This window comes from Ctenopharyngodon idella, chromosome 24 (assembly GCF_019924925.1).
Source record: "Ctenopharyngodon idella isolate HZGC_01 chromosome 24, HZGC01, whole genome shotgun sequence".
Lineage (NCBI taxonomy): Eukaryota > Metazoa > Chordata > Actinopteri > Cypriniformes > Xenocyprididae > Ctenopharyngodon > Ctenopharyngodon idella.
In genome coordinates, this window is record NC_067243.1 from 28,448,392 (window position 1) to 28,471,823 (window position 23,432).

The 23,432-nt window shown below is 40.1% G+C and overlaps 1 protein-coding gene and 1 gene segment (V, D, J or C); one reads left to right on the forward strand and one right to left on the reverse strand.

Annotated features, from left to right (window-relative positions):
* Window positions 1-23,432, reverse strand: part of LOC127506802 (immunoglobulin kappa light chain-like) — a 339,850-nt gene that overhangs the window by 37,935 nt on the left and 278,483 nt on the right. The window contains 1 exon segment of the V gene segment in view: window positions 11,167-11,199. Within this exon segment, the coding sequence occupies window positions 11,167-11,199 (33 nt within the window).
* Window positions 17,572-22,401, forward strand: LOC127506780 (uncharacterized). The gene is made up of 2 exons (XM_051883610.1): window positions 17,572-18,892; window positions 22,052-22,401. Exon 1 carries the CDS (start codon window positions 17,951-17,953, stop codon window positions 18,887-18,889), a length of 939 nt encoding a protein of 312 aa, XP_051739570.1. The 5' UTR covers window positions 17,572-17,950; the 3' UTR covers window positions 18,890-18,892; window positions 22,052-22,401.

The following is a 23,432-nucleotide window of genomic DNA, read 5'->3' on the forward strand; positions in this document are numbered from 1 at the left end:
CGGCAACTTCATCTCCGGCGCCCTCTGCCGACAACTCAAGCTCAAGACCACACCATCTCCGACCACCTACCAAATTCATTCCGTAACGGGCAGACTCCTCAGCAGAAGACACGTGAGTTGCTGTGTTGGCCCTATACAGCTTCGAATCAGAGTGTTGCACCAAGAAAACATACATCTGCTGGTTCTGGAGGAATCCACCTCTGACGTGATCCTAGGGCGTCCCTGGTTGGAGCAGCATAACCCCGTCATTTCCTGGAGCAACGGCGAGATCCTGAAGTGGGGCGAAACCTGTTACTCCAGATGTCTCTCCAAGTTTCCAATTCCTTCGTCTCCTCGTTCTAAAGAAATCTCCATCTGTGCCACGTCCATCGAGAGTCCTGTGGAGAAACGTTCCATCGACATCCCAACATGTTACGCCCCCTTCAGTGACGTCTTCTGCCCGCAAAGAGCCTCCAAGCTGCCTCCACACCGGCCATGGGACTGCGCCATCGATCTGCTTCCGGGTGAGTCAGTGCCCAGGGGAAGGATCTACCCCCTGTCAATCCCGGAGGAGAAAGCCATGGAAGAATACATCAAGGAGGCCCTAGCTCAAGGTTACATCTTCCAGTCTACTTCCCCTGCTGCTTCAAGTTTCTTCTTCGTGGCAAAAAAGGACGGAGGCTTGCGGCCATGTATTGACTACCGTGCACTCAACAAGATAACCGTCAAGTTCCGCTATCCCCTTCCTCTCGTCCCAGCGGCCCTGGAACATCTCCGTGGTGCCACTGTGTTCACCAAGCTGGACCTCCGCAGCGCGTATAACCTCATCCGGATACGTGAGGGGGACGAGTGGAAGACCGCCTTCGTGACACCTACCGGCCACTATGAATACCTTGTTATGCCGTATGGCCTGGTCAACGCCCCCTCCGTATTCCAGGACTTCATCCACGAGGTGCTCCGGGAGTTCCTCCATAAGTTCGTTCTAGTCTACATCGACGACATCTTAATCTACTCCCGGAGCTTGGCCGAACATCGCCACCACGTTGCGGAGGTCCTCCAACGCCTGAGAAAATTCCACCTCTTCTTGAAAGCTGAAAAGTGTTCCTTCCATCAGCCCTCAGTGCACTTTCTGGGATACATCATCGACCACAGTGGCATCCGGATGGATGAGGGGAAGGTGGAAGCCATCAAGACCTGGCCCACTCCTTCCACTATTAAAGAACTCCAACGCTTCCTTGGTTTTGCTAATTTCTATCGCCGTTTCATCAAAAACTACAGTTCCATCGCCCATCCACTCACAAACCTGCTCCGTAATAAGCCCAAGTCTCTGTCCTGGACATCGGCTGCCACCAATGCCTTCGAAACCCTTAAAGAAGCCTTCACCACCGCTCCCCTCCTCGTCCACCCCAATCCAGACCTGCCCTTTGTAGTAGAGGTGGACGCCTCCACCACGGGAGTGGGAGCGGTGCTATCTCAGCAGCAGGGGACCCCAAGTAGTCTTCACCCATGCGCCTTCTTCTCTCGCAAGACCAACTACGACATCGGAAACCGCGAGCTTCTGGCCGTGAAGTTGGCCCTTGAGGAGTGGAGGCATTGGTTGGAGGGAGCTAAACACCCCTTTATAGTTCTCACTGACCACAAGAACTTGGAGTACCTAAGAGCTGCAAAAAGACTGAACCCTCGGCAAGCACGCTGGTCTTTATTCTTCACCCGTTTTGACTTCTCCATCTCCTATCGTCCCGGCTCCAAAAATGTCAAGGTGGATGCCCTATCTCGTCTCCATGCTCCTGAGGAAAGACCAGAAGAACCAGAAACCATTCTCCGTAAAACCATCCTCGTCAGTCCTATCACCTGGTCAGAGGAAACTTTGCCCTCCTCCAATGCCTCCACCAACACTCCGTCGGGTTGTCCACCAGGCTTGCGTTACACCACTAGGGCACAACGCACCCCACTCATTCACTCTGCCCACACTTCACTTGGCACTGGCCACCCGGGAGTCAATGAAACCCTCTCGCTGCTAAAGGAGCGCTTCTGGTGGCCTAACATGGCAGCTGACGTCAGAAGGTACGTGCAGGATTGTAGGGAGTGCGCCATCTCCAAGAGCCCTCGCCATCTTCCATCCGGCAAGCTCCATCCTCTGCCCGTTCCTAATCGACCCTGGTCACACCTAGGAGTCGATTTTATCACCGACCTGCCAGCATCCGATGAATTCACCTGCATTCTCGTCATCGTAGATCGATTTTCCAAGTCATGTCGTCTGATTCCCCTGAGGGGCTTACCCACTGCCATGGAAACCGCTGAACTTATGTTCAATCACGTGTTCAGATACTACGGAATTCCCGAGGACATCGTCTCAGACAGAGGACCCCAGTTCATATCACGGGTATGGAAGGCCTTCTTCTCGCTCCTAGGTGTGACCGTCAGTCTCTCATCCGGCTACTACCCTCAGTCGAACGGGCAGACGGAGAGGAAGATCCAGGAGATCGGCCGCTTCCTCCGTACCTCCTGTCACGGCCACCAGAACTCTTGGAACCAGTATCTGGGTTGGGCCGAGTACGCACAGAACTCCCTGCGTCAGCCATCTACTGGACTCACCCCATTCCAGTGCGTACTCGGTTACCAACCCCCACTGTTCCCCTGGACCGGGGAACCATCGGACGTTCCATCAGTCGACTACTGGTTCCGAGAGAGCGAGAGGGTCTGGGACTCTGCACACCACCAACTACAGCGGGCCCTGCGCAGACGCAGGATGACGGCCGACCTTCACCGTTCCAACGCCCCCTCCTACCAACCGGGACAGAAGGTCTGGCTGTCGACACGGGACATCAGACTGCATCTGCCCTGCAAGAAGCTGAGTCCCAGATTCATTGGCCCGTTCACCATCATCAAGCAGATCAACCCCGTCACGTATCAACTCCAATTACCTCCACAATATCGGATTCATCCCACATTCCATGTTTCCCTCCTTAAACCTCACCACCCTTCTGTTCCTCTCTCCACAGGGCCTGGCGTAACAGCTGCTGAACCCCCCCCTTCCACTTATCCTGGACGATGGAGCTGCATACGAGGTTCACGAGATCCTGGACTCCCGACGCCGTGGTGGTCGTTTGGAGTATCTTGTGGACTGGGAAGGCTACGGCCCCGAGCAACGCTCTTGGGTCCCCAGAAACGACATACTCGACCCCAACCTGCTTCACGCCTTCCACTCCAACCATCCTGACAGACCTGCCCCACGTGGAAGAGGACGGCCACCACGACGTCGGGGTCCTCGGCCCTCAGGAGCGGGCCGTGGAGGGGGGGGTACTGTCACAGACACGCCAGGCTCCACCATTCACCAATCACAGCGCACCACTTCTCCTGAGTACTGATCACCGGCACCTGCACCTCATCACCACCTCATCAACACCAGTATAAAGAGCACTCACACACACAGCCACATTGTCCGGTCTCATTTGCATGTAAACTTACCTGTATGCTTACCTCAAGGACTCCTACTAAACTACTTACCAGTCTCCAGCGTCTCCTGTTCTCCTCGTGTGATCTTCAGTCCGTGTGTGAGTGTTCTCCGTGTTCTACGTTCATCCATTCCAACGCCATTCAAGATCTCCACGTCTGCAACCACAAAAGGACAGTATCATCTATCTTCACTTCAGTTTGTCATCTTCACGTTGTCACATACTCACCTGCACTGCTGTTAACCTCTGCTGGTATCAATAAACATCCTTGTCTGTGATCTCCTGTCTCCGACCCTTCTGTGTTGTAACAACTATAGTATTTACTATAGTATTTTTTGACCTGGGCAGGCTGACAGTGAGCACGCACATGACAGTTAAAATATTAAGATTATTTTAACTTACTTAAAATGGAAAAACATTGAGTAACTAACAAGCTTTTACAACGAGCGTGCTACAGGTTAATGTACTGGCTAGGATTAATAATCATACCATAGTCACTAAGTCAACACAAGCTTGCCAGTCGTGCTACAGTTTTGTTAAACGAATATGCTAACAAATTTGTTTTACAGCATTAGAAGCTAATGTATGATGGCTATAAAGTGCATTCAAGACTACTTAGCAACTCACGATCGCTTCACTTCACACTTAAATGCATCACAATTGTTTTTAATGTTAAACAAATAAAAATTGATTCACATTTGATACTCACACTCTGAATATCGTCCATCATCCAGAAAAACATGCGGTCACTGGTCTTGTAATTTGGTAGGTGGCGTTGTCACTAAACATCTAGGGTCCTAGGACTGCGGTCCTGAAAATGCAGCCTCCGGTTGTGCAGGCAGATGCTACTCTAAATATGACCCATTGAGAGTACAACCAAAGCATTTGTACCCAAAGTGCTCACAATTGTACCCCAACCGTACCCTTTTTTCTGACAGTGCATAAGCCATTATACACTGATTTATAAATTATCACATATAAAATAGTTCCAGAGACACTTGTTTGCTCTATCAACTAGTTATTATGTCTTTAATGGCTAAAGTTTGCATTAGAGGTGATGAATGGTAATTTTGATTTGTTAAACTCTATATCTCTTCAGCCATTTGTATTGCTTATAGCAGTTTGGAATTATACTTTAAAAATATTATTGCAGTGTTTTGCTAGTATGTAACATTAAAAAAAGATACTTTTTTTTTTTCAACTGTTTGTATTAATGATTTCTTTTTTTTTTATTACAGGAATTTTTGTTTATTAGTTACATTTACAAGTAAGCAACTTAAAATGTAAAATGAGCACATATTCGTGATTTCTTAACATTTGATTTATGTTTTCACTTTACTTAAAGCCAACAATGATATATTTATAGAGATTAGTAACTAATATTACTCACAGTAAGTATTTATAAGAACACAACACGGCTATTAATAACAATATATTCACTAATTTGACAGAAATAAATCTGAATAAGAAGTCATTGTAACTATAATATAACATTATAGCAATGCAAGCTGCATCTTTATAAATACATTCATGGAACCATACGACAGACTAATTAATACTTATAAATCAGTGCATAATGAATTATGAACATGCATTGAAAAGGAAAATTATGGAAGCCCGTTTCCGCCACTAAATAAAAAAATAAAAAGAGTAATTGCGACTTTTTATCTCAGAATTCTGACTTTTTATCTCACAATTGCGAGTTATAAAGTCACAATTCTGAGATATAAAGTCGCAATTGCGTGATATAAAGTCACAATTCTGACTTTATTTCTCACAGTTCTTACTTTGCTTGTGTTTCCTTTCATTGCGACTGACCATCAGGATTGCTGCTTCGTTATCATTCTATATAAAATGGAAGACATTATAAAGGATTATTTTTAGCGCGGATTTACCAATAAAGAAATTTTGATTTTACTGGAGGAGACACATAAAGATTAGTCTCCGGACATATGCATTATGCAGGAATATGCATATAGCATGTTTCCACGGTAACCTTGTACATGAGTACAGCGTTTCAAGGAGAAAAAACAGCTTTTACTGCCATCTAGTGGGCTTAATACTAAAACACCAATACCTATCATGTTTCATCAACTTTGTAACTTTGCAACTCAAGTCTGGTGGCTCCATAAAAGGGGGCATTCAAGGGTAGAATCATGCAATTCTGCAAATACAGTGGAAGTATTTGGTGAATAAAAGTTGTTTTTAACAGAATGGATACATTAATGAATTTGACACAATAATAATAATATAATAGTAATAATAAGAATCAGCTGTGGCGGAGGCGCAATAAAACAGACGAAGCTGAAGTGGCACATTTTCTACACCAACAGCTTCAGACATCAGAACGGCAGCACGGCTATCGTTGGATGTACCAGAAATGTTGGATGTCCGGAATTGTTACAGACAGAGAAACTGTCCGTCAGTTAATTGCGAGAAAAAAAAGTCAGAATTCTGAGATAAAAAGTCGCAATTAGTCTTTTTATTTTTTTTATTTAGTGGCGGAAACGGGCTTCCATAGAAAATGCATGACTTATAAGTAATTATAAAAATAATATAAATGTAACTGTAACTACAACTGTTCTTATGTGGTATAGGTCTTAAGTCTTTATAAATATGTATATAAAATAGTAATACTTGCTTATAAATAAGTATAAATGGAGCTATAATTCATTATAAGCATGGTCTTCATAGAAAGTGTTACCGAAATAATTATTGTGTTTGACGAATACATATAAAATGATCTGCACTCATGATTCTCCAGTCATTTCAGTGGCCTAGAAAAATCTTCTTTTGTCCCTCCTTATGGTGGCCACCATGTTGAGATCACATGACCAGATGAATGCTGCTCACTTTATCTTGGTCACATATTATCAGAAACATTCACCTTATATAAATGAATCATGAATGAGAGTGAATAGATTATTTCTACAGTGGCACTGAAAGCTGAAAATGCTTCATCCACACTGACAGATGTTCATATAAAGTCAAAGACTAGTGTCTTATCAGTCTGCAAAACATAAACAAAAATATTTTACAATTAATCAATATGAACAATTAATCATTAAATGTTTCAACAACATTCTGAAAGTAAAATCTTATATGTAGAGTTTATTAGTTTGTTATCAGCACACACTGTTGTAAATCCTGCCCACTTCTTTGCATTGTCACACATGCTTCAGTGCTCTGAGAGTGTTTATAGTGCTGTGAGTTTAACACTTCATGACTGAGAGCAGAACAGAACACAATCTTCATCATCACACAAGACAAAAGAACAACAATGAACAAAATCACCTTCTTCATCTGGACTCTCACACTGATCGCTCAAGGTTTGTGAAATACAATTTTTACAATCATTATTAATTGTCTTAAAATGTGTAATATATGTTTTTTTTTTTTTTTTTTTTCTTTCCTCTCAGAGTGTAGAGGACAGTACACTGTAACTCAGACTCCATCGATACTAACAGCTCAACCAGGACAAGAAGTCAGAATAAACTGTAAAACCAGCAGTGCAGTGTGTGGTAGTAGTTACCTACACTGGTACTTACAGAAACCTGGAGAAGCTCCTAAACTCCTCATATATTATGCAACAAGCCGTTATACTGGAACTCCATCTAGATTCAGTGGCAGTGGATCTGGCAGTGATTTCACTCTGACCATCAGTGGAGTCCAGACTGAAGATACAGGAGATTATTATTGTCAGAGTGTACACTGTCCTAGTGGTTATGTGTTCACACAGTGATAAAGAGTGGTACAAAAACCTCGGTCAGTCAGACGTCACAGTGATGCACTGATACAGCTGAGAGATACTGCAGCTGCTGATGGAGGATCACAAACAACACAACGTTTTATCAAACCTTTCAGAAAGTTTATTTATTTTGATGTACTAATCATGTAACACAATCTTTATATTATATAAATGTTAGTGGTGCTTGGCACTGCGAAACTTGCCACAACAATGTAATCTAACTGCAGGAAAATCAGTCACTTTAATTGCACTTCCATGCTTCATCACTAGATGGCGTGTCTGTTACATAACTGAGTTCTCTATCTGTCAGTCATTTTGACGTTGTGTCGATGTGATGACACTAGTGTAGTGTTTCTCAACCTTTTTTACTCGATGGCCTCCTCCTTCACCAGATCAATACTGCAGTGCCCCCCTAAGATGCCTAACATTTCCTCTTATACTGAACTTCCACAGCAAAGAGAGAAAAGTGTTTGTATTTAAGCCTTTTTATTAACAAAACATTTGTCAAAATGACCTCTGCTTCCCCGTCGACATACAGCATGAGCGCAAATGCTTAAAGGGGAAACAATAAATCTTCTTATGGTGTCCCAGTAATTGTTCCCGATTAAACCACTGAAAATAGAACATTACATACAAGTTTTGCTGAAATTAACTCAATTATAGAATTGTTTCTTTATTCCTCTATGGCATGGTGTCGCCCTCAGGAAACATAAAAAGTTTTTGGACTTCACAGCGGATCTATATACGACACGTCTGTTCAATGAAATGAGGGGCTGAAGTGGGTGCAGCCTTTTCTCTATATCCACATTTCATGATGGATATATTATCAGGGACCCCCAAGGGTTAAATAAAAACAAACAAAACAAGCCCTATAATTTAATAAAATAACACATATTATGAAGACACTTCATATTTAATGGTATTAGATGATTTGATAGTTGCATAATAGATTACAACTTCAATAAAACATTTGCATTTTGTTTTGTATCTGGAATGGTAAAACATTGTTGACTTATCTGTTTGTCAGATTGTCTGAATTTCTGAGGAACTCTTATAGCACTGCAGGACTAGCCTACAGCAAACACTGAACCAGACTATTAAATGTTGATTAAGGGATCTCATTGGCTGCAGGATCAGCAGAGACCAATCAGCCTGAGTCATTTGGTATTGATGTGATTGCTTACAGACTGCATGTAAAGGACCGATCGAAGCCTGTGCCATCTTCAGTTTCATGACTGAACTAGATTTCTGACATGACAATTCTTGGAGAGTTTGTCATGGTAATGAATATGACAATGTTAATGTGTTTGGTCTGCTGCTGTTGATTATATCTGCTGTAGAGTACAGAACTTTCCACTGCCAAAACACACACAACATGCTGCTGCTGTACGAGCAAACATGAATCACCCCATAGCAGATCTGGACAGGTGAAGCTGGGGGAGGTGGAGGGTTTCTGAAAGTACACTGCACTGCTACAGCAAACAATAGACAAGTGTTTTAATGTTGAGCAGCAAGATCATTGACTACTGATACAGCAGGAATCATTCAGTTGTGTCCTGTAGAGAATGATGTGTAAATGTGTATGTCTGACTCTGTATATTTACTGTTACTGTGCTTTGGCAATGTAAAGCCTTTCTTTTAACCCTGTCAGTCAAACTGTTGGACTCTGAATGTATATCGTCCTGATCTCTCTTCTGTCTTTTGCATTCAGAGGGTGTTTTACATGAGCGGCACATGCTTCACTGCTCTGAATGTGTTTATAGCTCTATGAACTGAACATGACATGATCAAGAGCTCTTCTTCATCAACCAACAAACATGACTAGTTTTAGTTGTGATTTTCATGACATTTTCATATATATTTTCATCACCACATTTTCAGCAGAAGTGAAACTGGTGTGTTCCAGTCCAGATCATGTGACCAATCAAACAGTGAGACTGAAAAGCCCATTTGCATTGTCAGGGTGGAGTGATTCTGATCCTCTCAGAATAGAGCAGCTCTGTCTCCAGAGACCATGTTCAAACCCCAAGAGCTTTATTTGACATTTACATCAAGTTTGTGAAAAGCACCTGCATCTTCATCTGTTAGTTGAATGATGTTGTCAGACACAAAGTGAACTTGTTGAGAAGCTTTATTGAATGTTACAGCAGATTGAAAGATCACACAGTGCTTTGACACGCCAGCTCTCTTTCAGTATTGAGTTGTAAATCACTACAGCTGCAGCACTAGACTCATGTGAATCCTGCCTGACACAGGACACTCAGATACGGCTCATCTTCAGGAGAGAAACATCAGCACTCAGAGCTCTTGTGGAACGAGACCTCATGAGGAGCTCCATCATGTGTTACTCTGCAGACGTACACCTCTCCCTTTTCCCAGCGTGCTTTGCTGAGGGTCAGGACACTACTGCGGCTGTAGCGGCCGTCCCGCTGGCTCTCTGCGCTGGTCACGACCCCCTCGGTGACCTCTGACCCGTCCAGTGTCCAGCTCACCAGCGCCCCCTGTGGAGAGTAAGAGCTGAGCAGGCAGAGCAGTGCGGCTGAGTCTCCAGAGATCTGCAGAGAAGAGGGCGGCAGCAGAGACACTGAGGGCTTCACTGTGGGACCAGCTGCAGGAGACAAACACAACACATTCACAAACACAAAGAAAACACACTGTTTCACTCACAGCATTTCAACAGCAGCAAAAATCATGACAATCTGATCCTTCATGACATTCAACATCACTAGTGCTGATATAATATACAATATACAAACTACACAATCACTGTATACATTTAAATCAAACCCCAGAAATGAAACTCAATATACTGAGACACTGACTGCTTTAATTCCAGCAGTTTTTGCATCCCAATATAAAGCACATTTTTACTTACTTGAGATATTCAACTCAAAATGTAACTCAAGTTCAAAGTCTGACTAAAGCTCAGGCCAAATGATGATTATATCACTGATAAGAACTAGAAAACAATACAATTTGTAAATTGTACTTGAATTATAAAGCACTGAATTATAAGCACAACATGAACAAAAGAGATTCAGTATCATTGACTGAAATACAGAAAGTAGCAACATTTACATTCTGATGTCAGATCTATTTTTTTCGCCATGTATGATATCTACAATAAAAATGAACTACATATGAACACAGAAATAAATAAAGGGAAATTAAACCTGTAATAAACTGATTAAACTCACAGTGAGACTCATTATGGAAATGCATTTAGAGATTTTTTTTTTTTTTTTTTAAAGGAATAATGCTGTTCTTCTGAATGTATAAACATGACAATATCATTGTTTTAAATTAAATAATTATAAAACAATATCAGTAACACTTTAATTAAAGCCTTCATACACAATGTATTTTAAAAGTATTTTAATGCATTAATTAATCTTTCTTTTATACATTATAATGTGTGTATGATCTCATGAATAATTATACCGCAATTATAACACATTATAATACTTATCTATTCATTGTTACACAATGCATTAAAACTCATGACAAACAACCATTTTCAGATGTAATAACGAATTTGCAAATATTATATTGCATTTTTGCATTTATAATGCACATTTTAATGCACAATTATTTATGAAAAGATACATATAAGGCATTATAACGTACATTATGAATAGCTTTAAGGCTTCAAGTAAAGTGTTACCACAATATCTAATAATAATCGCCATTAATGTTTTTCTTGTTTCAACTTTAAATCATTTTAACTCTAAATTGTTCTTTATTACACTTTATTGTATGCTGACAGTTACATTGTACTACTCAAATAAGTACTGAGTAATATTAATTAACTGCATGTACTTACTATAGAGTTACAGTTAGGGTTTGGTTCAGGGTTAGTTACTTGTATTTATGCATAATTTACTGTTATTACTATAATAAGTACATGTAGTAACGTGTAACTTCTTCACCTTAGAATAAAGTGTTACCTTTTTTTCTTAAATAGGAATTAAAAAACAGACTTACCGAGCACCAGTTTAGTTCCTCCACCGAAAGTGCACCACAGTGATACAATCTAATGAAACGGTCGTACAAAAACCTCTATTCCACTCGAGTGAACACAAACTCCAGCAGAGAGAGAGAAACAACACTTCAACACACTGATATTAGTTGAAACTCAGATCTTCTCAACACTCAAACATTCAGTTTGGACAAAATGCTTCTCAAAGGAACAACAATCACTTTTTCACACAAACAAGCATTTATTGATCTCATTTACAACAGACATGATTCATTTTGGCTTTATATCCTATATTTCTCATTCGTTCTCTCGTTGTGTGCTAATATAACACTGTTTAAAGAAACAGATCTGTGACCTTTGACCTCTTTTATCATGGATGATTTTGTGGAGTTTCTCATAATGATCTTCTGTTCTTCATATGAAGCTCAATCATCATGATTCACAGAAAAACCTGCAGCTTCAGACTTCAATCTTCAGTCAAAATCTGTTCAAATATTGAGTTTACTATATTACCTTCTATATTGGAGTGTGTAAAATCATGGCTTCATTGGTCTTTTAAATTCTTCTACCTATACCAGTTTCCTGCATAAACTTCATAAATGCCTCAACAACTTCGCTTTGAGAATTTCCTATCTCTAAAATACCTTTTATATCCCATTCCCTCCCTATTTTAATAATACATTCTTTAAATTTTCCTCTCTCTTCCTGAAATTTTCTACATTTTATTAAAACATGTTCTACATTTTCTTCACAATCACATACCTCACATTTATCTGTTTATTTTACTCATAAGAAATAATGTATAATAATTATTGTTTGTCCTAACCGTAGTCTTGTGTAGATTATTTCCTCTCTTCTGTTTCTACAACCCCTGGCAAAAATTATGGAATCACCACACTTAGAGAATGTTCACTCAGATTTTTTACTTTATAGCAAATAAACAAATCACAGATATGACACAAAAAAGGTTTTGTTCAATAGCTTAACATTCTGGCTTCAGGAAACATACCTCAAACAAATCCACTTTTGTTACTATTATTAATGGCATGTCTTTTTCCAGAGCAAGTAGAGGAAAAAAGTATGGAATCACTCAATGTTGAGGGAAAAAAATATGGAATCATCTATTTCCATTTTAAACAAATACTGGGACAAGTCTAAAAATGCTAATTAGTCAGCAGTTAAAAGGGAGTGCTTGCACCTTAATGGATTGTTTGACTTGGCTAATTGAAATGAAATATGGCCCCAAGAAGAGAGTTCTCAGGTGAAACAATGGAAAGGATTATAAAACTCCTTCAACAAGGAATTTCAATACTGAGTATGGCCAAAGAAGTTGGTTGCTCCCAGTCAGCTGTGTCTAAAATTTGGTGCAAGTATAAACTAAATGGGAAGGTTATAAAGCAAGACATACGGGCAGACCAAGGAAGACGTCAGAGCGTCAAGATAGAAATCTCAAAGCAATATGCCTTTACAATAGAAAACACACAACAAAACAAAAGAAAAACAGACAGAATCAGGAGCCAATTTTTGGGACAGAACAGTAAAAACCAGCTTGAACTTACATACAGTGGGTACGGAAAGTATTCAGACCCCCTTAAATTTTTCACTCTTTGTTATATTGCAGCCATTTGCTAAAATCATTTAAGTTCATTTTTTTCCTCATTAATGTACACACAGCACCTCATATTGACAGAAAAACACAGAATTGTTGACATTTTTGCAGATTTATTAAAAAAGAAAAACTGAAATATCACATGGTCCTAAGTATTCAGACCCTTTGCTGTGACACTCATATATTTAACTCAGGTGCTGTCCATTTCTTCTGATCATCCTTGAGATGGTTCTACACCTTCATTTGAGTCCAGCTGTGTTTGATTATACTGTTTGGACTTGATTAGGAAAGCCACACACCTGTCTATATAAGACCTTACAGCTCACAGTGCATGTCAGAGCAAATGAGAATCATGAGGTCAAAGGAACTGCCTGAAGAGCTCAGAGACAGAATTGTGGCAAGGCACAGATCTGGCCAAGGTTACAAAAAAATTTCTGCTGCACTTAAGGTTCCTAAGAGCACAGTGGCCTCCATAATCCTTAAATGGAAGACGTTTGGGACGACCAGAACCCTTCCTAGAGCTGGCCGTCCGGCCAAACTGAGCTATCGGGGGAGAAGAGCCTTGGTGAGAGAGGTAAAGAAGAACCCAAAGATCACTGCGGCTGAGCTCCAGAGATGCAGTCGGGAGATGGGAGAAAGTTGTAGAAAGTCAACCATCACTGCAGCCCTCCACCAGTCGGGGCTTTATGGCAGAGTGGCCCGACGGAAGCCTCTCCTCAGTGCAAGACACATGAAAGCCCGCATTGAGTTTGCTAAGATGGTGAGAAATAAGATTCTCTGGTCTGATGAGACCAAGATAGAACATTTTGGCCTTAATTCTAAGCGGTATGTGTGGAGAAAACCAGGCACTGCTCATCACCTGTCCAATACAGTCCCAACAGTGAAGCATGGTGGTGGCAGCATCATGCTGTGGGGGTGTTTTTCAGCTGCAGGGACAGGACGACTGGTTGCAATCGAGGGAAAGATGAATGCGGCCAAGTACAGGGATATCCTGGATGAAAACCTTCTCCAGAGTGCTCAGGACCTCAGACTGGGCCGAAGGTGTACCTTCCAACAAGACAATGACCCTAAGCACACAGCTAAAATAACGAAGGAGTGGCTTCACAACAACTCCGTGACTGTTCTTGAATGGCCCAGCCAGAGCCCTGACTTAAACCCAATTGAGCATCTCTGGAGAGACCTAAAAATGGCTGTCCACCAACGTTTACCATCCAACCTGACAGAACTTGAGAGGATCTGCAAGGAGGAATGGCAGAGGATCCCCAAATTCAGGTGTGAAAAACTTGTTGCATCTTTCCCAAAAAGACTCATGGCTGTATTAGATCAAAAGGGTGCTTCTACTAAATACTGAGCAAAGGGCCTGAATACTTAGGACCTTATGATATTTCAGTTTTTCTTTTTTAATAAATCTGCAAAAATGTCAACAATTCTGTGTTTTTCTGTCAATATGAGGTGCTGTGTGTACATTAATGAGGAAAAAAATGAACTTAAATGATTTTAGCAAATGGCTGCAGTATAACAAAGAGTGAAAAAATTAAGGGGGTCTGAATACTTTCCGTACCCACTGTAGCTTACATATAGAAAAGCCAAATGAAAACGAGTACTAACACTTAAACAAAAGAAAACAAGGTTACAGTGGGATAAAGAGAAGCAATCATGGATTCTGGATGATTGGATGAAAGTGTTATTCAGTGAAGAATCGCGAATCTGCATTAGCCAAGGAGATTACGCTGGAACTTTTGTCAGGTGCCGTTCTGATGAAACAGATAAAGACGACTGCTTGAAGAAAACAATCAAATTCCCCAACTCATTTATGATATGGGGGTGCATGTCAGGTAAAGGACCAGGGGAGATGACAATCATTACCTCAACAGTAAATGCACTGGTGTACATTGAAATTGTGGACACTTTTCTCATTACATCGATAGAAAATAGGTTTGGTGATGATGAAATAATTTTTCAGGATGTTAATGCATCTCGCCACAGAGCAAAGAGTGTTAAAGCTTTTCTTCAGGAAAGGCATATCAACTCAAAGACATGGCCAGCAAACAGTCCAGATCTCAATCCAATTGAAAATTTATGGTGGAAATTATAAACACTGGTCCATGACAAGGCTCCACCCTGCAAAGCTGATCTGTCAAACGCTATTTGAGAAAGTTGAAACCAGCTTGATGGGGAATATTGTTTGTCATTAATGAAGTCCATGACTCAAAGAATTTAGGCTGTCAAAAGCCAGAGGAGGAGCAACAATTGTTTTTTTGTTGATGATTCCATATGTTTTTCCTCAACATTGAGTGATTCCATACTTTTTTCCTCTACTTGCTCTGGAAAAAGACCTGCCATTAATAAAAAAAAATGTAAGTGGATTTGTTTGAGGTATGTTTCCTGAAGCCAGAATGTTAAGCTATTGAACAAAACCTTTTTTGTGTCATATCTGTGATTTGTTTGTTTGCTATAAAGTAAAAAATCTGGGTGAACATCCTCTAAGTGTGGTGATTCCATAATTTTTTCCAGGGGTTGTACTATTAAATGTTCTTACTTTAATTGATTTTTGAATTCTGTAATATTCTCTTCCTTTATTATCTAAATCCCATATTTTTGCCACTGTTTGTCAATATTACTTTTTATTATAGTTTTACCTTCATTTTTTTCCAAGAGGAATCTCAATTTTATCAGTAAGATTTAGTGCTTTTTTCACTAATTTATCAGCTTCCTCATTACCTAAGATTCCTATATGTGCTGGTATCCAACTAAACTGAACATCTATTCACAATCTTTATAAATTTAACAATGCTGTGTATTTTTATGTTTTAGTGCTATAAATACGTCAATATTGTATGTTTTTGTGTGTATGAAAACGTAAGTAAATGTACGTAAAAATACACACGTATTCTCATGAGATCACGTTGGAATCTCCACACAAGATCATGAAACGTGAACAAGCTCTAATATGTCTCCATCTTTATCAGCCTGTTTCTTCTCCATTTGATTCAACATTCAGTTTGGACAAAATGCTTTCTGATATAACACTGTTTATAGAAATATATCTGATGATCTGTGACCTCTGAGGTGACCTTTGACCTCTTTTATCATGGATGATGTTGTGAGTTTCTCATAATGATCTTCTGTTCTTCATATGAAGCTCAATCATCATGATTCACAGAAAAACCTGCAGCTTCAGACTTCAATCTTCAGTGAAAATGAGTTCAAATAATGAGGTATGTTTTCATAATATTATATAAGGTCTGTGATAAAAGTATCTGGACTGATTGTGAATCTCTTGAACAAGCTCTAATATGTCTCCATCTTTATCAGCCTGTTTCTTCTCCATTTGATGATTTCAGACACACATGAGGCTTCATGATAGATGGAGTGACACCATGAACTCTGATTAGAGATTCACAATCAGTCCTGATACTTTCTGAACAGACTCATGATTCATGATCTTACTTTAGTGATGGAGGTTCATCTAGTGGAAGTGTAGCAGTGATGATGGTCACATGACTGAATATGGACACAGAGATGGACGTTCATCTGCACATCCTCAGTGTCTCAGTAGTCAAAATGAAAATAAAACTACTGAACTAACTAAAAATAACATTAGTGAGAATGTAAATGATCATAGTGTAACTCTAGTGTATATGAGTTTGTCTGTTGTAAATCCTGCCCACTTCTTTGCATTGTCACACATGCTTCAGTGCTCTGAGAGTGTTTATAGTGCTGTGAGTTTAACACTTCATGACTGAGAGCAGAACAGAACACAATCTTCATCATCACACAAGACGAAAGAACAACAATGAACAAAATCACCTTCTTCATCTGGACTCTCACACTGTTTGCTCAAGGTTTGTGTGAGACAGTCTTTACAATAATTATTAATTCTTTTAAAATGTCAAATATATATTTCATTTTGTTTCTGTTTTCTTTCAGAGTGTAGAGGACAGATCACTGTAACTCAGAGTCCATCAATAACAGCAGCTCAACCAGGACAAGAAGTCAGAATAAACTGTAAAACCAGCAGTGCAGTGTATAGTAGTAATCGTTTAGCCTGGTACTTACAGAAACCTGGAGAAGCTCCTAAACTCCTCATATATGAAGCAACAAGCCGTTATACTGGAACTCCATCTAGATTCAGTGGCAGTGGATCTGGCAGTGATTTCACTCTGACCATCAGTGGAGTCCAGACTGAAGATACAGGAGATTATTACTGTCTGAGTTACCACTGGATCAACAGTAAAGATGTGTTCACACAGTGATAAAGAGTGGTACAAAAACCTCGGTCAGTCAGACGTCACAGTGATGCACTGATACAGCTGAGAGATACTGCAGCTGCTCATTCAACACAATCACACACAACACTGATCACAGACAAACACTAATAACACTAGATCATCTAAATAAACATAAATCTGTTTGAAGCTCATCAGTATTTTTGTATATAACATGAATTTTTTGTTGATGTGATCATGGCTTTTATTCCAGTAAGGACTGTTATTGTTTTATTAGTGTTTCATAGTAAGGACTGATTGCCAAAACCAGTTTAATAATATGATTGTCATAATTTAATTACATTTTTATATTTTTTTATAGGATGATTGTAGTGATGTTTTCATTTGTTGTATGTAGAGATTGTGGATCTCTTCTGTTGTGTTTGTCTCTTCTCCATCTTCACTCTCAGTGTTTTTCATCATCTCTCTGTTCCACATGATGTTCACTTGAGTTTCTCTGTAAATTATACTCAACGATCTGAATTCAATCCAAACATGTTCTCAAGCTCAACTCTTCAACAGTGAATGTAAGCCACATCTTCAAATCTCACACCACTGAATGATTTACTCAGAGACTGGGTTGCTCTCCTCAAATATGTCTCAACATCGTCTCAAACTTTGCTCAGATTTGCCAAAGTCTGAAAAAGTCCATTTAAATTCGTACAAGGCCAAATGATCTGAGCTCAAGTTAACTTTATTGTTCATTCTGTTTGTCACGGAGCAGAAATTTGTCTTTGACACTGGTGTCATACATATACAAAAAAAAAAAAAACACTCGGATTGCCTTGATATCGCTAGTTTTATCCGACTTCTCGAACATTCGCTACTAGCTTTAGCCCGTTAGCAATAGCGGCGTGGTCACACTAGCGTTTGTACTCTTCTCACTCACAATATTATTGTTCATCTATACTAATGGCGGGCGTACCGAATGTGTCTCTATCTTTGAGTGCAGGTGAGGACACGTTCGAGCTGCATGCGGTGCAGTTGGAGCTGGAGGCCGTGGAACGACAGATCCGGACCCTTCTGGAGAAACAGGCCGAGCTACGGGAGTGGCGAACAGCGCTGGAAACATCCCGTGCTGACGCTCACCAATCCTCGGTAAGTTTGCAGCGCGATATTAACATTCCTGCTTCCTCTACGCCGTGTACTTCTCTGCACAGGGCCCGAGAACCCAGAACGCGTTCATCCCAGCCCTCATTCACTCCGGCGCCGTCACACCAGGGACCTTGGGTTCTTCAGCAACGGAAGGCGCGAGCCAGGCCTCGGACCAGGACCTCTCCCCCTCCGCCGCCCCCGGTCTTCGAGGTCTCGACGAGGAACCGCTTCTCCCCTCTTCGCGAGGCAGAACGAGACGCCGTGGTCATCGGAGACTCCATCGTCCGTCACGTCCATGCTACCACAACCAAAGGTAAGGTGCGCAGTCACTGTTTTCCTGGTGCTCGTGTCCTCGATGTCTCTGCGCAGGTTCCCGCGATCCTGAATGGCGCTGAGAGCATCGGAGCTGTTGTTCTGCACGTGTGGGTGAACGACACCAGGCTGCGGCAGACGGAGGTGCTGAAGCAGGACTTCAGGAGCCTGATCGAGACGGTACGAGCCACATCGCCCACGACGAGGATCATCGTGTCCGGACCGCTTCCGACGTACCGACGTGGACATGAAAGGTTCAGTAGATTATTTGCTTTAAATGAATGGTTAATGTCTTGGTGTACTGAACAGAAGCTGCTCTTTATAAATAATTGGAATCTTTTCTGGGAGCGACCTAGGCTCTTCCGTGCTGATGGCCTGCACCCCAGCAAAATCGGAGCTGATCTTCTGTCGGAGAACATCTCCAAGACGCTTCGCACCGTATGACTAGTAAGTCAAACCTCAAATCACAGTCTGTGTTCTACCCACTTAATTGATAGAAATGTGAGTGTAATACAGTCTATAGAAACTGTGTCTATTCCCCGAATAGTGAGGTTCAACTATAAAAATAAAGGATCTAGAAAAAATCTGATCGTGATCAAACCAGAAATTCGCAAAATTACCGAACAAAAACAATTTCTAAAGCTAGGGCTACTAAACATTAGATCGCTGACACCTAAGGCGGTTATTATAAATGAAATGATCACAGATAATAGTCTTGATGTAATTTGCCTTACTGAAACATGGCTTAAACCAAATGATTATTTCGGTCTTAATGAGTCTTGTCCACCTGGCTACTGTTATAAAAATAAATGCCGTCCGGTTGGCCGTGGCGGTGGTGTTGCAACAATCTATAGAGAGATTCTTAACGTTACCCAGAAAACAAACTACAGGTTTAACTCATTTGAAATTCTCGTGCTAAACGTTACACTCTCAGATATAAATAAAAAGTCGCTACTATCTCTTGCTTTGGCTACTGTTTATAGACCTCCAGGGCCTTATGTTGATTTCCTAAAAGAGTTTGCAGACTTTCTCTCAGACCTATTGGTCAACGTTGATAAAGCGCTGATTGTTGGAGATTTTAATATTCATGTAGATAATACAAATGATGCGTTAGGGGCTGCGTTTACAGATTTACTAAACTCGTTTGGGGTCAAACAAAACGTCACTGGACCCACTCACCGTCTTAATCATACACTAGATTTAATTATATCACATGGAATCAATCCTACTGATATAGAAATTCTACCGCAAAGTGATGATATCACTGATCATTACCTTGTAACATGCGTACTGCATACTGCGGATATTTGTCAAATTGCGCCACGATATCGACTAGGTAGAACAATTCTTCCGACAACTAAAGATAAATTCACAAATAAACTGCCTGATCTGTCTCACCTGCTCATTGTACCCAAACACACAAATGATCTTGAGAAAATGACTAGCAGTATGTGCACCACTTTCACTAGTACATTAGATACTGTTGCACCGATGAGATTAAAAAAGGTTAGAGAGAAAAATACTGTACCATGGTACAACAATATTACTCACGCTATCAAAAGAGAAACTTGTAATCTAGAACGCAAATGGAGACAAACTCGTTTAGAGGTCTTTAGAATCACGTGGAAAGACAGCTCGTCCCGTTATAGAAAGACTCTAAAAGCAGCCAGGGCCGAGCATCTCCGCAAACTCATAGAAAATAACCAAAACAATCCAAGGTTCTTGTTTAGTACAGTGGCTAGATTAACAAATAAACAGACATCACCAGAACAAAACATTTCATTACAGTTTAGTAGCGATGACTTTATGAATTTCTTTACTGAAAAAATCGAAAGCATCAGAAATACGGTTGTAAATGTACAACCCTTGACAGAGTTTTATGATTCAGCCTCAATTATCGTCCCTCAAGAACAGTTGCAGTGCTTTACAACTATAGGACAGGAAGAGCTAAATAAACTTATCACAGCGTCTAAACCAACAACATGTTTATTAGATCCAATACCCACTAAACTACTGAAAGAATTGTTACCTGTAGCAGAAGAGCCTCTTCTCAATATTATTAACTCGTCTTTATCTCTAGGTCACGTTCCAAGACCGTTGAAGTTAGCAGTTATTAAGCCTCTCATTAAGAAACCACAATTAGATCCAAATGTATTGGCAAATTACAGACCCATTTCAAATCTTCCATTTATATCGAAAATATTAGAAAAAGTGGTGTCGGTCCAATTGTGCTCCTTCCTGCAAAAAAATGCTATCTATGAAAAATTTCAGTCAGGATTCAGGTCTCATCATAGCACAGAAACTGCGCTCGTTAAAATTACAAATGACTTACTTCTAGCTTCTGACCAAGGCTGTATCTCAATACTAGTGTTACTTGATCTCAGTGCTGCGTTCGACACTATAGATCATAAAATACTCCTAGATCGACTACAGAATTACATTGGTATCCAGGGACAGGCATTACGGTGGTTTAGGTCGTATCTATCAGACCGTCACAATTTTGTTTATTTAAACGGGGAAAAATCTAAGATAACAATAGTAAATTATGGAGTGCCTCAAGGATCTGTGTTAGGCCCTCTGCTATTTTCAATATACATGCTGCCACTTGGTAATATTATAAGAAGACATGGAATTAGTTTCCACTGCTATGCCGATGATACTCAATTATATATTTCAACACAACCAGATGAAAACTCTAAATTATCCAATCTGACAGAGTGTGCTAAAGAAGTAAAACATTGGATGACTAGTAATTTTCTTCTATTAAATTCAGATAAGACTGAAGTATTACTTATTGGGCCAAAAACCTGTACACAGAATCTCTCAGACTACAATTTGCATTTAGAAGGATGTACTGTTACTCCATCCTCGACAGTTAAAGACCTGGGTCTTATATTAGACAGCAACTTGTCCTTTGAAAATCATATTTCATATGTTACAAAAACAGCCTTCTTCCACCTCAGAAACATTGCTAAGATACGGAATATGTTATCTGTTTCAGATGCAGAAAAGTTAGTTCATGCTTTCATGACGTCTAGACTAGATTACTGTAATGCTTTACTAGCTGGTTGTCCTGCTTCCTCAATAAACAAGCTACAATTGGTACAAAATGCAGCTGCTAGAGTTCTTACCAGGTCAAGAAAATATGATCATATAACACCAATTTTATCATCTCTTCACTGGTTACCTATTAAGTTCCGTATCGATTATAAAGTACTGCTAATGACCTATAAGGCTCTAAATGGTTTAGCTCCTGTGTACTTAACCGATCTTTTATCGCCCTACAATCCTTCACGCTCTTTAAGATCACAAAACTCCGGACTTCTGGTTGTACCTAGGATAGCTAAGTCCTCTAAAGGAGGGAGAGCGTTTTCACATTTGGCTCCTAAACTCTGGAATAGCCTTCCTGATAATGTTCGGGGCTCAGACTCGCTCACCCAGTTTAAATCTAGATTAAAGACACATCTCTTCAGCCAAGCATTCACATAATCCATCTCATATCAAATCAATTGCACATGACTATCTTTGCTTAATGTTATGAACAGCAGCTATGCTAATTATTCTCCATTTGCTTTTCTGTTTTACCTCGGGACGCCCGTACATCAGTTTCAGTTTGGATCCAGCCTCTTAAGAAGACCTCAGATGACTAAAACTTTGGAAGAGACGGCGCCAACTCCTGCGATGACTTCAGAAGATGCAACATCTGGATCAACACGCACATTCACATTCTATAAATCCTAATTATTGTTAATATGTAATTCATTTTTCCAGGAGCTCTTTGCTTCTACCTCCAATTACATTGCTAACAGTGATTGTATGTTAATCGCCTAAATTATTACATTATTAGCTAACTGCAGTCTCCAAATTGTAATGTTGATATGCATTCTCTGTAAAGCTGCTTTGAAACGATATGTATCGTGAAAAGCGCTATACAAATAAATGTGAATTGAATTGAATTGAATACATAAATACATCCACAGAAGTGCTTAACAACACGACACACACTGACACACAAACACAGAAATAAACAGAATTACACTATCCACATCATTCCTAACATATTTCCAAACATCCCACAACAATTAAAATTCATCTAAACAATCAATTAAAAAGTGCTATAATGCCAACCGTTCTCTTGCATTATTTCAGAAAACAGTGTGATTTATAATAATCACTGCCATTGGGACAAATAATGTTTTATACGCATTACTTCTGGCCAATGGAATTTTGAGTCTTCGCCCAGATGCGAGCATTTCAAAACCAGAGTAAAGGGGGTGAGTACGGTCTTTAAAAATCACAATTGACTTTTTTTTTTTTCATAAAATGATCAAATAAGTCCTAGAGTGAGTGTTTATGTCCAGTGATCTTATTTGCCTGATTGGAAACACTTTATAATACTGATCCTTCATTAATGAATAACTACACAGGAACAAATGAGTAATGCATTATTAACACTCTAGTAACTACTGAAATTAACTATTAACTATTAACCTCAAAAGTTTACAATGACTCCAGTAGTTACTAGAGAGTTATCATGTTTCTCACTTCAGAATACTGATCCAAATAATTAGTGATTCCTTCTGAAGGATTTGGTAATACTTCAGTCATTACTAGTGGGATACCATGACCTTCACTTTAGAATTAATTATACATTATGCATCATTCATGTTAATTATGAACCTGTATATAGTAGTTCTTAGTAGTTCTCTGGGAGGAATGAAAAAACAGTAGTTACTGATTAGCTAATAGTGAACTACCACCTTCAACTGAGCACTGTTACTTACGTCATTTACAGTAATTCAGCGATGTTCTTGTAAGCTGAAACGTCATCTTCTCCTCTGTCATTTTGAAAGCTCTGCGTAAGAAACTTTGGGTGCTTCTCAAACAGAAGACTGTGTCCTTCATAGTCCAGTCCTTCTGAGGCTTGTAGACTAGTACTCTCAGCATTAAAAGGCTGCAAATCTCGGCTGCGACGTCATCAAGCGCT

Bases quoted from the DNA above. Each gene is read 5' to 3' on its own strand.
- LOC127506780 (XM_051883610.1), top strand. From the start codon at position 17,951: ATGGCGGGCGTACCGAATGTGTCTCTATCTTTGAGTGCAGGTGAGGAC.